The sequence below is a fragment of the Scyliorhinus torazame genome, chromosome 3 (genome assembly GCF_047496885.1).
Source record: "Scyliorhinus torazame isolate Kashiwa2021f chromosome 3, sScyTor2.1, whole genome shotgun sequence".
Lineage (NCBI taxonomy): Eukaryota > Metazoa > Chordata > Chondrichthyes > Carcharhiniformes > Scyliorhinidae > Scyliorhinus > Scyliorhinus torazame.
This window is the reverse complement of record NC_092709.1, coordinates 139,083,953-139,100,084: the sequence shown is the minus strand read 5'-3', so window position 1 is coordinate 139,100,084 and position 16,132 is coordinate 139,083,953. Positions and strand designations below refer to the sequence as shown.

The window sequence follows — 16,132 nt, the reverse complement described above, 5'->3', positions numbered from 1 at the left end:
GGTAGGGATCGAGAGATTTGGGGCTCTCTTTATTTTACTTTTTTAAATAGATTTAGAGTACCCAATTCATGTTTTCCAATTAAGGGACAATTTAGTGTGGCCAATCCACCTAGCCTGCACATCTTTGAGTTGTGGGGGCGAAACCCACGCAAACACGGGGAGAAATGTGCAAACTCCACACGGACAGTGACCCAGAGCTGGGATCGAACCTGGATCCTCGGCGCCGTGAGGCCACAGTGCTAACCCACTGCGCCACCATGCTGCCCTTGGGGCTCTCTTTATTGATGAGTGTTTCCCGAGCCTAGGCTGGAGGAGGAGTTTGAGTTACCATGGGAGAAAGGGTTCCGGTATCTCCAAGTAAGGGATTTTGTGCGGAGGTAGCTTTCGGCCTTCCCGCACCTGCCACTCCAGGGCCTACAGGATAAGATGGTGTCAAGAACAGGAGTAGGAGAGCAGAAGGTCTCAGAGATCTATAAGGAGCTGATGGAGTGGGAGGGAGCCCCGATAGGAGAGGTCAGAAGAAACTGTGAAGACGAGCTGGGTGTGGAGGCCAGGTTATGCGAGGAGGCCCTGAGGAGAGTTCATGCATCCTCATTGTGCGCTAGGATCAGCCTGCTGCAGTTTAAGGTGGTCCACAGGGCACACATGACTGTGGCCCAGATGAGCAGGTTCTTTGAGCGAGTGGAGGATAGGTGTGGAGGATAGGTGTGGAGGGAGGGGAAAGGGGAGGCATGGGAGAGACGAGTAAGGGCAGGAGAACCAACGGAGGGGTGGCTGAGGATGGTGGCACTGTTTGTCTAAGCCATGTTGCCTGGGGTTTATGCTCGGCGGGTGGGGGTTTGTTGGTTATATTGCTGTTTTTTTGTTGAAATTTAATGTTGAAATTGTTAAAATTATAAATGCCTCAATAAAATATTTTCTTGAAAAAAAAAGAGAATAAGAGAAAAGAAAATTGAAAATAAAAAATATAAACTACTTACCAGTCACCACCCAATCACCTACCTGCTGGCCGTGATATCCTTGCTTGTGCTCACAGTGCCTTCTTTTTTGGTTAGGAGGAGGGAGAGAAACACTAATGTAGTGCTTCGGGCTGAACCGCTCCTTGACTCCAATTCCTTGGTTACCTACAGTGGAGGTGACTGAGATGACGTCTCCCAGAATCCTCTTCTGCTGCCTCTACTGGATGAGCTTCCTCCTGTTTGTCACTGGAGGGGTTCTTTGGCTACCCACAGTACAGTGAATGTGACTGAGTTGATTTCTCCCAGAATCCTCTTCTGCCGCCTGTGCTGAATCTCCACCTCAATACCTCTGACAGTCTAACACTCCCTCAGGACATCATAGTCTCAATCCTCCAACAAGACATTTGGACCCATGACTTACAAATAGGTATGGATATATTACTATCCATTGCCAATCTAACAATAGACGAGGAGCATGTTGAAAATGCTGACAATTGTGGAAATTTATGAGCTCTTTTCAATTGTTGTGCTTGCATCTCTCTCAATGATCACTCGTGATTATACAAATTATGCCAGGTGCTTCTTTTTAATTGGCAGAAAAGGCACTATATAATCTTGACAGAAGGGACAGTGGAACATTCCAAGAGGCAGTTGGATATGTAAATTAGAGGAAGCATTGCAAACATTAGAAGCAATGGTCCATTTATTTGCAACTCAAGTCCACATGCAGGGAATCATATGATATTACAATTGTCACCAACTTTCATCCTTTGGTTGGATTAATGACCTAGCAAATGTCTCTCTTGCTGTGTGACGACAGCCATTTTGAACAAATTGGGTTGAAATTGGATCAGAGTCAGTGTTTAGAATTGAGTGCTTCATTTAACTGAGAATCATCCAAATTACAGGAAGAAGTTGATAATATTGATTTGATAGATCATTGTGGAGATAGTCTTTACAAATCATGATGGAACAGTTAATTTGGGTATGTATGTCCTGTCATCAATCAGGTAAGTATCAAAGTGACATGGGACCTAAATTTAATATTGGTGCGCTGGTTTTAAAATCATAAACTGGACACAATGATTAGTTTAGCAAGGAAGGAGCAAAGGCATTTGAGCTGTTGCTAAATTAGTTGGGGCCTATTTTTGGCACATCGGTTGGCTGCCTGAAACGAGCCGAGGCTTCATTTCAACATTGAAATAATAGTCCTGTGCTTGGCGCGGACTGGACTCCTCAATTTGTTTACACAGTTAGCTTGATCTGATTAGCATTTCTGGTTTTGGAAATGCCTGAGCGATGGTTCTTAAAGAAGCTGTCAGAGGCCAATCAAAAAGTGGCTTCAAAACCTGGGCCTGAATTTTATTATCTGTTATTAAACTGGCAGGTTTTAAGGTGGGTGGGGGGGGGGAGGCAGGGGGAGCGTGAAATTGCATGGACAGGATTTCCTCTGAGATTCCACCTGCCCCCTACCCAGATACAATTTTATAGTGGGGTGGCAGGATTTCAGATGGAAAGCCTCTCCTTGCCCCCATGAAGGCCCTTAATTGTCCAGTTAATAACCACTTAAGGGCCTTTACCCACCCAGACTCAATTTTCAGGTTGGCGGACGTTGGATAACTGAGGGTGGGAACTGGAAAATTCACTCTATCTTTATTAGTATCACAAGTGGGCTTACATTAACACTGCAATGAAGTTACTGTGAAAAGCCCCAAGTCGCCATATTCCGGCGCCTGTTCAGGTACACTGAAGGAGAATTCAGACTGTCCAATTCACCTAACACGCACGTCTCTCGGGACTTGTGGGAGGAAACCGGAGCGCCCGGAGGAAACCCACGCAGACACAGGAAGAACGTGCAGTCTCCACACAGACAGTGACCCAAGCAGGGAATCGAACCCGGGACCCTGGTGTTGTGAAGCAACAGTGCTAACCACTGTACTACTGTGCTGCCCACGATCCTCGATCTCAGATGAGAAGTTATGGGAGAGGGGATACGTGCCTCCGTCGGAGGCCCCCATCTGACAGGGTGCATCCTCCACTCATGGACTGGACACCTCAGGACCTCTCCACCGTCCCCCCCAATGGCCTATCCCCCGATTACCCACTCATTCACCCACACCTCCTCCCACCACAATATCCTTGGGCATCCCCCACGCTCCCCTCCCCAAGGGTGAATCTGATTGACTGACAGCTCTCCAAGGCGGGACCTCCATCCATCGAACATACAGTGCAGAAGGAGGCCGTTTGGCCCATCGAGTCTGCACCGACCCACCTAACCAATCCACCTAACCTGCACGTCTTTGTACTGTGGGAGGAAACCGAAGCACCCGGAGGAAACCCACGCAGACACGGGGAGAATGCGCAGACTCCGCACAGACAGTGACCCAGCGGGGAATCGAACCTGGGACCCTGGCACTGTGAAGCCACAGTGCTATCCACTTGTGCTACCGTGTTGCCCTGGATGGAAGTATGGATGGAAGTCTCGTCTTCTGCCAATTTCCTCTCATTTAAACATAAAATGGCAGGAGGCCTGTCGAAGTCCGTGGGGATGTGTTCTCCACCGAATCTTGGGATGGTGGGAGGCGAGCCTCCATCATCTGAAAAATTCCGGCCCTGGTCATTTTGCTTTCTTGTGGCAGCAGCACGATTGCTCCACTTGGATCTACAAAATAAATGCTGATCTCCACTTGCTCCTCAAATACTGATCCATGATACTCGGACCCAGCTAGTCGAGCTACATGAGGCACCTGCTTGGTGCCCATAGTCCAGATGAAATATGGTAATGAGACTGAAAGAGAAATTTAATTTGTTCCTTTCTGTTCTGCCTCACAACACCAGTATCACACTCAGTTTGGGCCACTCACCAAAGTAGGTCTGTTTGCCTCTCTTAGTAACACATTTTCAATTGAAGACAATATGCTGATGGAAGTAAATTGGAGTGGGTTGTTTTGGTCTCCTTCAGTATTAAACACAGTAAAACCAGACTGGCCCAAAGAAATCCAGAATACTGGTACATATCAGTTTGAAAAAGCATTGTATAACAATCGTGCCCTGTAAATGTATAAATGCTGGTTGATAAATATTATTCACAATATACCATTATTAATGTGACACAATAGCCAACTAATGGTCACTACCTGGTGCATAATCACTTTGGAAAATCATGGCAACAGCTTTTGCAATTTGGCCATTAAGGGTACTGCTGATTTTAATAAATTCATATTTCAATTATTTTTTGCTTATGTATTTCATCACGATGTGTGAGACAATTTATTGATGTACAGGTTGAGCATTCCTTATCCGGAATGCTTGGGGTCGAGTGTATATTGGATTTTGGAATTTGGGAATATATCTGCATCCGCAGCACATTGGGACCTGCGCATGTGTGGCACATTGGGAATTGCGCATTGCAGTGTGCGTTGGGAACTGCGCATGTGCAGCGTGCGTTGGGAACTGCGCATGTGCAGCGTGCGTTGGGAACTGCGCATGTGCAGCGTGCGTTGGGAACTGCGCATGTGCAGTGCGTTGGGAACTGTGCATGTGCAGCGTGCGTTGGGAACTGCGCATGTGCAGTGCGTTGGGAACTGCGCATGTGCAGCGTGCGTTGGGAACTGCGCATGTGCGGCGTGTGTTGGGAACTGTGCATCTGCAGAGCATTGGGAACTGCACATGTGCGGCGTGTGTTGGGAACCGTGCATGTGCAGAGCATTGGGAACTGTGCATATGCGGCACACTGAGAACTGCGCAAGTGTGGCAAGTAGGGACTTGCACATCACCTGGGAACCTTCCTAGAGCCTTGTGTGATTTACCACTTGTGATGTCATGTCGGCGCTCGAATAAAAGTGTAGTTTTTGGAATTTTTCGGAAATTAGGATAAACGATGCTCAACTTGTATAATTAATTACATTCAAGATATTTTTTCTCCCCCCCGCAATTTCTTCCAGCAGAGTATATTATTAACTCACTTATTAAATTAGAAGTTAATTTTCTGTTGCATGATTTATTTTCATCTTTGTTGACTTGCTCGTCCGGTTTGGTCAGCCATCTTGTCCTGAGCTCCAACAATTTTCTCATCTCCTGCCAAGCTTCCATGTATATTTGCATTGACTGCTTTGAAACAGATCCTCCCTCATTTCCTTTCTCTTAACTGCCTTCCACATTTTATTTAGACTGGTTCATATATCCTCAAGCTGCTTCTGTGCCTTAAAGCTTCTGTTCGAACTTTGCCAAGCTTACTGGACAATACAGCTTTGCTTACTTTTTCAAATTTGGGATAAAATTCATTCGGCTAAGGCAGGACCATGAATAACAATCTTGACTCTGGCTTTGAGAACTTGAGAATTGTAACTTCAGATGATTTTTGTTTGGAAACTGTGGACTAATACTTTGCAGCAATTAATTTTACATTAAAAAGCAATCTGCTGAAGAAGATGGTTTGTGAATGATTAACAAACAAGATAATGAATGAGTCAGAAGGGAACCTGTATTATCAGATTGAATAGATTTCTTCATATCCTGCCTGTTCATCGAATCGGTCTGAAACTCTTTTCATACTTCGCTACATTAGGCTGTTTTAATGTGTACGGATGTTAGTACGCTGATTAGAGGGAAAATCATTGAATGCTGGACAGAATGGTTAAAAATCTTCATAGCTCTGAAAGCTTTCACATCAAACCTAATGGAAAGACAGCAATATCTTCTCACTTACAATCTCCTCGACAATTACGACACAGGGACCTGGTTCAATACAATGTTTATGGCCTTAGAAAGGCCTTTCAAGTATTCTTACATTTATTAACCATTCAGCTTGTAACTAAAACGTTTAGGAAGATAGTAATATACAGAACTGGAAAATAGCACGCAACACATTCGACCAGAGTTCAGACAAATACCACCCATTTCTTCTGTCCCTCAATCACTTTGTTCAACAAAACAAACTATCCAGCTTGTAAGGAAACTGTTCATCTTAACTTACAATGATAAATGTTTAATTTATGAGCTGTATCGGTTGTATAATATTCAAAACTATGCAATGAAAAGTCAAATGTTTGATTCAACATCAATAATGGTAATGATACTAGCAATATTTGGAGTAGTGGACGAGCCGGGAGTGCAGGAGGCGAAAGAGGCCGGCATTCTGGCCTTTGCGTCCCTAGTAGCCCGGCGAAGGATCTTGCTAATGTGGAAGGAGGCGAAGCCCCCCAGCCTGGAGGCCTGGATAAATAGAACATAGAACGATACAGCGCAGTACAGGCCCTTCGGCCCACGATGTTGCACCCAAACAAAAGCCATCTAACCTACACTATGCCATTATCATCCATATGCTTATCCAATAAACTTTTAAATGCTCTCAATGTTGGCGATAATGTAGCCATAAATGATATGGCTGGGTTCATAAAGTTGGAGAGGATTAAGTTTGCCTTGAGAGGGTCTGCGCAGGGGTTCTACAGACGGTGGCAACCGTTCCTAGACTACCTCGCGGAGCGTTAGAGGAAGGTCGGTCAGCAGCAGCAGCAACCTTGGGGGGGGTGGGGGGGGGGGGGGTTGGAGGGGACATCCTGGGAGGGGGGGAGGGGGCGGGGAAAGGGGGGACTGCCTGGGAGGGTGGATAAGCAAGAGATAACATGAAGGGTTGGGGAAACTGGCACGTACGGGTGAGGGCCAGTGTACAAAGCTGTGTAAATATATCATTTTGCCATGTATATATCTTGCTCTGCGCGATTTCTCGTTTTTCTTTGTTACCGGGGGGGGGGGTTATTGTTTGTAAGGGAGAAAAATTGTGTTAAAAAACTTTAATAAATATATTTTTAAAAAATAAAATAATGGTAATGATAAATAATAACACAAATCCAGATTCAAGGCCTTGTAATTCAGTAATATGGTTAGTTAAAATTACAGGGCGCAATCTAACTTATAAAAGAGAACATTCTGAGCAGGATTAACAGAGTCGTTCCCAGCACTTAGTGCTCCCCTCCCCAACTCCGCTGAGGCCACACAGCGTCATTTCCTGCACTAAGGAGCTCCGGTGAGCAAGGTTCATCCACCATTTTTAAATGCCGTCCCAGACTTAATCCCAGGACAGCCCCAAAGCACCTATAAGGGGGTCATCGAGCCCCTCTGCACCCCACATCACATGGGCGGGGTACCCACGGCCCGATCCCGGCATGGGCAAAATGCCAGCCTGGAAACCAGGCAGTGCCACTGCCAGCCTGGCACTGACAACTGGGCACCCTGGCACTGCCAGGGTGGCACTGTCAGGATGACACTGCCAGAGTAACAGGCTGACATTGCCAAGGTGCCTAGCTGGCACCTGAAATACCAGGCTGTCACCAGTACTGAACGGTGCCCAGCTAGGGTCTCCAAAGCGAAGCCGATAGATTCCGGGTGGCTGTTAGATCCGGCGCGTACATGGCTAAGTGGGTTCTGTAACACCCTTAATTGTGAGAGACTGGGTCCGCCCATTGTGTGATCTGGTTAGATCTCGCGAGGCTTAACAGCCGTTGGGACTCCCGGGGGAAGCCTCTCCCGAGATCTACCGGCTGTGTCATGCCCGGTTCTGATGGGACGTGGCTGGTAGATCGTGCCCACAGTTTCCACTGAAAGAAATATCGCCAACAAAGGCATCCTCTTTGACTCAGTTGATGGAGCTCTCACCTATGAGTCAGAGATTCTGGGTTAAAGTCACAATTCAGGACTTGAACATAAAAATGACAGACCAGTTCAGTGCTGAAGGAGGAGTCCTGCACTGTCAGAGGTGCTGTTTTTCAGTTAAGACTTTAGACTAAGGCCCCACCTGCCCTTTCAATTGGTTGGAAAAGATTCCATGACATGATCTGAAAGAAGAACAGGGGTGTTATCCCTGGTGTCCTGGTGAAAACATAGCCCTCAATAAGCATCACAAAAACAGACCATCGGTCATTATTAGATTACTGTTTTTTGGAGTTTGCTGTGCACAAATTGGCTGCTGTGTTCCTTACATTACAACGATGATTACACTTCAAAAGTACTTCATTGGCGTTTTGAGATGCCTGGTAGTCATGAAGGGTGCTTTTTAAATTCAAGTCCTTTCTCTCTCTCTCAAACTTAATCAAAAGTGTGCATTGGAATATGAGGAATAGTTTAGAGAACTCAATTCAACCAGACATTCAGAAATGTCTATAAACAGAATATTACAATCCTTACCTATCAAACAATGGCTTCTCACCACAGTCAAAGGCCTCTTGTAACTCCTTAACTAGATTTGCCTGACCAGGCAGCCGGAAAAGACCCTCTTCCTTCAGTCCTCTCTGGCGAATGAAGTCTGCACACTGTTCCACAAGTGTTGGTGCCATGTGTGTGCCATACCTGCGTTCATATCGTACAGTGTCTTCAAGACGCTGACCAAAGATACCTGTTCAATCACAAACACATAGACAACAACTTAGCCGATAGCAAATGATTACAGGTGAAGCTACACCTGACCAAACAGACAATACAGGAGAGAAATGCTCGTAGTAGAAAATATAATCACTGTGGTTATATCACTAATTTAATTATTGAGTACTAGGCCATCAGAGCTAACTTCAGCTCAAAGATATGCTTCACCTTTCTGATTTACAACACCTTAGTCATCCAATGTGTGCATTCACTTTAGCACACAAAAATAAAGGGTCAACTACTGACAATCTGCGATGCAAAGTTTATTGCTGGTCACAACAAACTATTCATCAATTAATTGCCCCATCTGATCTTTGTATAAAGCTCAATGCATCTTTGCTGCGATGCAGAGGAAAACACTTGCAAGTGAGGAGATATATTTTCACACACTGTGAAGAAATTTCCACAAGTTAAAGCATTCAAACCCAGGAGGTGGGTTATGTACAGACTGGCAACCTTCACAGCTGCTGACACACGCTCCAACAAAACTTACCTTTTCTGAAGCTAAAACATCGCTTTATTTTCCTGTAGGTAGTTTTGGGGAGGAAAGTGGGGTATGTCAACGCACTCGCCGTGCAGAATATGATATTCTTATTCTCAGGCATTGCTAAGTGTTGAACATTGCCTGTGCTGGATACGTTGTCCACAGGAGCTATTTATTTTTCAAACTGGACAAGTTGTTGTGATTATTAACAGGCTCCAAAGACACAAAGAATTTTTTTTTAAAAAAGTGATGTCTCATAAACAATTAGCCATCAAAGAAAAGCTTGAAAATCCCATCGGTGTGCTCACTGTAGTGGCAGACATCTTCGAGAGGGACGACTTAAAAGCCCTCTGTGAGAAACAACTCCAGCTCTGCAGTCTAGCTGTGTTACTTGCTGCCTTCGGCAGTGAAACTGAGGCAGAAAATATTCGGTCAAAAGGAGAACTGACTTTCACTTGACTTGTAGCTGCAGTCACATGCGGTAGCTTTCCAGCAGGCAATTAATGATCCCTTTGGCATGCATAGGTAGTGCCAATCCACTAACTCTTCAGAGAGAGAGAGAGAGTGCATTCAGCTTGTATCCCCCGACTGCCTTCTTTTCTTTTGTGTTGGTCCTGCAGCCTGCTTGATCTGCCGTCATTAGTCAAAGGCGCAGACCTTTTATATCATTAGAATCTAATCAGGGAGAGAATCTTGTAGGGAAATATGCATGAAAACAATCCTTTCTTTCTCCTCATTACCTTATTTCTTTGGACTGACATAAACTAGCCAGCGTAAGGCCTCTCCCACTCTCTGAGCTCCCAGCCAGTAAACTATAATGTGATCACGTGGAGGTAAATGATTGATAGAGAGGTATGGTCTGTAATTAGAGCTGGCATTCTGTGTATGTTAAATGGAGCAGTGTTGGCAGTAATTACTTCGAGCAGGGGCAATGTTATCTCAGCTCCTTTGTGAAGGTGAGGGGCATTGCCTGGCACTCACTGGCTAGAAGCAGATGGTCTGATGCTAGATGACTGCACAATATGCCACCTGACGCTCACAAACATCACTTCCATACTCGAGGCACCAGCCTGTTGTGTTCTTTGCTGTCACCTTGAGTTTGTGCCAAAACACTTTCAATTTCTTTCTGCTGAAAATATCTGAGATGGTCCAAATTACAGAAACAAAACAGAAAAGCGTTTTTGGTTCATTGGACATAGCCACACACCTAGTTATTGTGTTGAAGAGTTAAAGTATTTCCTTTTAATGAACAAAAACAGAAGACACGCTTCAGCCCATCTCACACAATAACCTGTGTATCACAATTTTCTGACAGCACACCCCACTTGAAATCCATGTAATCCTGGTGGGAGATGCAAAAGAAAGGCCAATATTGGGGGAACCAATCAGGAAAATTCCACTCTGATAGCTTTATGAGATTGGAACTAGTGCAGGAGACCACTCTGGACTTGCTGCCCCTTTAATTCTTCTTTAAGTTTGTGTTATTGAGAGCTTTCAGTAAACTGTAGAGGTAGGATTTTCACAGAGGTTCCTTGATCGCCACTTCAGCAGAAGATCAGCAAAAGCTCCCAGAGAAATGAAGAAATGGCAGAAAATCTGGGAGCCCTCATAGGAATTAGAAATAAAATGTGTAATCCCCAATTAGATTTCCATCATTATCAATATTTCATAAATTTTATAGCATGGTTTCACAGTGGTTAGCACTGCTGCCTCACAGCATCAGGGATTCGGGTTCAATTCCAGCCTAGGGTGACTGTCTGTACGGAGTCTGCACGTTCTCCCCATGTCTGTGTGGGTTTCTCCAGGTGCCGGATCCGGTTTCCTCCCACAGTCCAAAGATGTGCAGGTTAGATGGATTGGCCATGTTAAATTGCCCCTTAGTGTCCAGGGATGTGCAGATTAGGTAGGGTTATGGGGATAGGGCCAGGGAGTGGACTAAGGTAGGGTGCTCTTTCAGAGGGTTGGTGCAGACTCGATGGACCAAATGCCTCCCTCTGCACTGTAGGGATTCTATGGATAGCAAGGAAATACTGACATCAACAGTATAAATGTGTAACTTTCAGCTAACAAGGGATGCAGATGATAATTTGTTTAATAAAGTTTGATTTTCCTGTAAGGATTAATTTTGATGACAAATTCAACAAAGTGCATCAGGAGAGAAACCGGCCCCGGACCTGAACACACAATATTCCAGAGGACCCTAATTTCGAGAGCTTAGATAAGCATCGGTCACACACCTGGTGAACTACTGGAGAGGTAATGAAGGGAAGACGGAGGGCGCGATTCTCCACTCCCGCGCCGGTTGGGAGAATCGCCTGGGCCGCCAAAATTTCCTGGGACGCCGGTCCGACGCCCTCCTGCGATTCTCCCAAGCGATGGGAACAGCCCGGTCGAGTTTCGCGGGCCGCAGGCCGGAGAATCGCCGGAGACACCCAAAATGGCGATTCTCCAGCACCCCCGCTATTCTGAGGCCCGGATGGGCCGAGCGGCCAGGCCAAAACGGCGGGTTCCCCCCGGCGCCGTCCACACCTGGTCGCTGCAGTCGTGAGCGATGCGTGAACGCTGGGGGGGGGGGGGCGGCCTGCGGGGGGGGGGATCCTGCACCGGGGGGGGGTACCTCAGATGTGCGGTGGCCCGCGATCGGTGCCCACCGATCGTCGGGCCGTCCTCTCTGAAGGAGGACCTCCTTCCTACCGCGGCCCCGCAAGATCCGTCTGCCATCTTCTTGCGGGGCGGATTTAGAGAGGACGGCAACCACGCATGCGCGGGTTGGCGCCGGCCAGTCCGCGCATGCACGGATGACGCCCGTTATGCGGCGCCAGCCTCATCATCTATGCGGCGCCGCTTTTACATGGGCGACAAGGCCTGGCGCATGTAGATGACGCGGCCCCGATCCTGGCCCATTGTCAGGGTCTGAATCGGTCGGGACCGGGGCCGTTTCGCGCTGTCATGAACCTCGACGGCGTTCACGACGGCGCGGCCACTTCGGCGCGAGAGTGGAGAATCCCGCCCGGAGTCTGTGGGAACATGCTTGGTCTAAGTCAACAGGAAACTTAAAGGGGCGGGGACAACAAAAGCTTTGTAAAAGAAGCAAGTAAGTGAATTTCCTTGTGCAGATTTGTACAATTATTTCAGCTGCAGATGCACCTGTCTGGTGAGAAATTTGCCCAGGGGTTTCCTATGTCAATTCACTGGCTTGCCCATTGGAGTAGGGATTGGCAGAAATCCAGTGTACAACAGAAGCAATCTTGATTCCGCAGGATGAATCTTGTAGTATCACCTTCTTCCAGGTGACCCAAAGGAGGTTCCTTATCCTTCGTATGAACCTATCTCCTGCTGCCTTACTGCGATGCCAAAATCCACAAATTCTCCAGTTCTCCTGTAAAATATGCTCATCCCCTGTTGAATTTATGACCACAAGCAGCCTGATTTAGATGGCAGAGATCACTCAAGATTACTTGAAATGTACCAATGTCATTAAAGGTGGGTGTGGTGGTCACCATCAGTTACACAGTGTCCCCAAGCAATTATAGAAAAGTATTTAGGATAAGCATTCAGTTGTTAATGTTAAGTATTTTATTTAACGATCAATGAGTTTGTTGGTTTATTTGTTCAGTACTTAGGGTTTGTTTTACTGTTGGAGTTAGTGTTTTAGTGTTAGCTAAGCAGTTAAATAGTATTAAAGTTAACTAAACAATATGAAATCACTGACAGATAACAAAACAGGACAGTTGTGGCTTATGTTTTGTGCATCTTATGTCATCGACAGAATGTATGTGCTCTCTTATTACATGTAATTAATATGTTATGTATGGAAAGAGGTGTGTCTTTTCTTACCCTTGGATTGTGTATTCAATTAAATAATTGAGCATCAAGCTTTCATAAGTTTAAAATAAAGAAGGTTATTTACTCTTACACATTTACCTCGAATTAATGCAATGTCACACACTTGGACTCACTCATGCACACATGCAAAAGATTGGATACAGATAAAGACGTGTCCCTTTACAGACTACAGTTAACTCAGTCTCTGATTTACGATTTGTGGTCACCCATATGGCAGGCCTATGATTTCTTGAATGGATTTGAAAGAGTTCACAGCAGGTTGAGAAGTTTCTTCTAGTCAAATATCCAGGAGGTTGATTCTGAGATGAACTTTGAAACTGTAACAAGTTCAGTACTTTGGCTGCTTGATTGCTTGCTCCTAGTTTCAAAGTCTGGTTGTCAGACTTACTGACGACTGATGGTTCTGATGGGTCCTGGGCTAATAAGAGTGCAGTCCCTGAAACCAGCTTCGATCAAATATCTGCTGGGTCAACATTTCTGAGGCCCATACAGTCTAGTTTAGATGTGGAAGGTGATAGTGGACATTGAGTTTCAATCTTCCCTTTTGTCCAGTATGAAATATGGAGACAAACAGTCTGGAAACCCCATAGTCTTTAGGTGTTAACACATCCATAAATAATGAGATGTGTGAATTCCACAAATGGATGTGAAGTACACTCACCTATGTCCAAAATAAATTGGGTATTTGGCAGAGACTTGATACTGTCTGTAGTCCAAATGCCAAAGTCACATGATTTGCAGCTGTCATCTTAGCAGCTTGTTTGTGTCCAATTGTAAAAAGTATTGACTAAAAGTTCATAATATGGCATTCCTGTACTGGGCATGACACCTGGAAAACCATTTATGCAGGAGGTACAGCTAACTGTTCAAGCTGGGAGTTTTAAGCTTGATAGACAGCTGGTACTTTTAAAGTATAGACCGGAGAGTTCTCTGGATAGCATGTTACAGAAGGTAGTCATTCTGCAGCTGAAGAGAGTTTGGGAGATGGTGGGTGACCACAAGGGAGTCCAGGACGCCAGGTTAGACAGTGCGGTAACCCTTCTGAGTGGGGACTCACAAATCGGTATTCAATGTTGAATACAGTGTCAGCAATGACATCTCAGCCAGTGGGGGTGGGTGGTGGGGGGTGGGTGGGGTGGGGTGTACAGTCAGAAGCACATCTGTAACATATGAGAAATACATCTGCCCAGGGAGATAGAGGAAGGTGTGGCAATGTAGTCGTTATAGGGGATTCAATAGCTGGGGGGCACAGACAGTTGTTTCTACAGCAACTGGCATGAGCTGGAAATATTCTATTGCCTCCATTATGCCTGGATAGGCATATCACTGGTACAAAAACTAAATACAGTGGATGCTAGAAATCAGAGATAAAAACTGAAAATGTTGGAATAGCTCAGCATGTTTGGCAGTATAGGCAGAGGAAGAAGAATGAGCAAACATTTCATGTCAACGATCTTTTGTCAGTTCTGTCGGGTTGCACCTGAATGGGTCCCGGGACCAATGAGATTGGGTTTAGGTAAATTTGACAGGGGTGGGATACCAGGATTGAGAGGTAGAGAAGGGAGACAAGCGGAATAGAAACCCAAGGGGGTCACGACAAAAGGACAAAGTAGTGAAGGCATAACAGTAAATAGATGGAGGAAAGAAGCCTATTAGCATGGTGTTGGAATGGACTTGTGTTCATGTGAGACATGTTGCAAGTAAGATTGACAAGTTGCAGGTGCAGGTTCCCACACATGTTGATGAAATAATGTCTATAATCGAGACCTGGCTTAAATATGGGCAGGAGTGTTAGTTGAACATTCCTGATTGCTACATATCAGGAGGGTTTGAAGAGAGCTGCTCAAGGGCAGGTCCTCGGATCCTGTCTCCACACCTCACAATCTTTTGCTTGCGTCTTCAGTTGCTTGAAGAAGCCTCCCATTTTCAATTTCAATTAACAGTATGAATTAGGAAAAGGATTATGTCATACAGAGAGTTTTATGATGTGAAACACACACTACTGTACCTGGAAGTGTAGCACAATTTGATTCCATAGGAACATTCGAAAGGCAATTGGGCATGTATTTGATACAAGGTTATGGGACTAAATTGGACTCTTTAAAGAGTCTGTACAGGTATGTGGGGTGAACAGTTTCCTTACAAACTGCAACATTCAATAATTATAACTGTTCATGTGGGTAAGGGATGGAGGAATGGTTCTGTAAATCTCTCAGTGGTCTGACCGTATCAGAAGCAGTGAGAAGTAAATCCAAGATTGTTCTCTCATCAGAAGCAGTCTCCTAACTACACTCATCGTCCTTGAATTGAACTTTTTATCTGAATCTAGCCTTGGAAGACTTCTGAGAACTCATTCTTGTAAGGTGAAGCCAGATGATTTTATTGATAGGCCTACTGGTGAATCACTGAATGAGGGCGTAGAACAATCCACCCACTGGCCAAAGGTACAAAGTTGAATAGAAACCCTTGCTCCAGATAAGTCACTTGTGATGGTCTGCCTGGAAAGTCACTAGTACCAACCAAACCAAGAAATGTAATTAGCCTGTTTGCATGTGAGCTGGATCAAAGCAATTAACAACTCCGTAACCCAGGGCAAGACAGTATGGTTTATTACATCTCTTATTCACAAAGAAGTGTTTAAAGTTAAGTGAAGTAAGTTACTTGCCTGAATCCCCAATGCCTGTTCACCATCTACAAGGCACAAATCAGGAATGTGATGGAATACTCTCCATTTTACTGGATGAATGCAACTTCAACAACACTCAAGAAGCTAGTCCCCAGCAACCCTGGTGATTGGCACCCGCTCCAGCACTATAAACAGTCACTCCCTTCACACACAATTGCAGCAGTGTGTACCATCTCCAAGACGCGCTGCAGCGATGATTGAGCGAATATTGGTTAGTGGGGGGCTTTCATTCTGGGGGAATGGGAGCTGGAGAGTGGACTTGTATCCCTGGTTAGGACATTTAACAGGCCTCTCATCCATGACAAGCATGTGAGATGCACCTATCATTATAATGAGATGAGCTTCCCTTTGCCCCACAATCTTTGGCAGAGTTGGTGCCAAAAGTCATAAGGGTGCAGATTCCGGCATTTGTACTGGGACCAAAGCTGTTCGCTCCTATCTGTTTGCACCCAAACAACAAAGAAAAGGATAGCCATGCACCTTTTCATTTGAATAATGTTCCTTTAATGGATATTCAAAACTGCTTGGGAACACTGCCAAAAATGGAAACATTTCTAATAAGAAAAATGTGCATTGATCAGGTCTGCGCTATCAAATGCCCGATGCCTTACACTCTATTGGTATTAGCATCCTATTACTATTCATTTATGAGCCACAACTGTACAATAAGTATAAAACCTAATATACAGTGGAAATTAATATTCAGTGACCAGTGGCATAATTACCAAGAAGGGATTTGTT

The 16,132-nt window shown here is 45.3% G+C and overlaps 1 protein-coding gene across 2 annotated transcripts in view; it reads right to left on the bottom strand.

The window, feature by feature from the left end:
* arhgap24 (Rho GTPase activating protein 24) overlaps window positions 1–16,132 on the bottom strand; it is a 606,798-nt gene that overhangs the window by 93,818 nt on the left and 496,848 nt on the right. Inside the window, exons 1-2 of one of the 2 annotated variants that reach the window (XM_072496253.1) lie at window positions 8,869–9,548; window positions 8,142–8,349 (exon numbers count right to left, since the gene is read on the bottom strand). In XM_072496253.1, the coding sequence (XP_072352354.1) occupies window positions 8,142–8,349; window positions 8,869–8,980 (320 nt within the window). In that variant the 5' untranslated portion in view covers window positions 8,981–9,548. Of the gene's footprint in view, window positions 1–8,141; window positions 8,350–8,868; window positions 9,549–16,132 lie in introns of those variants that run through there. The other variant, XM_072496252.1, reaches the window with a different exon arrangement.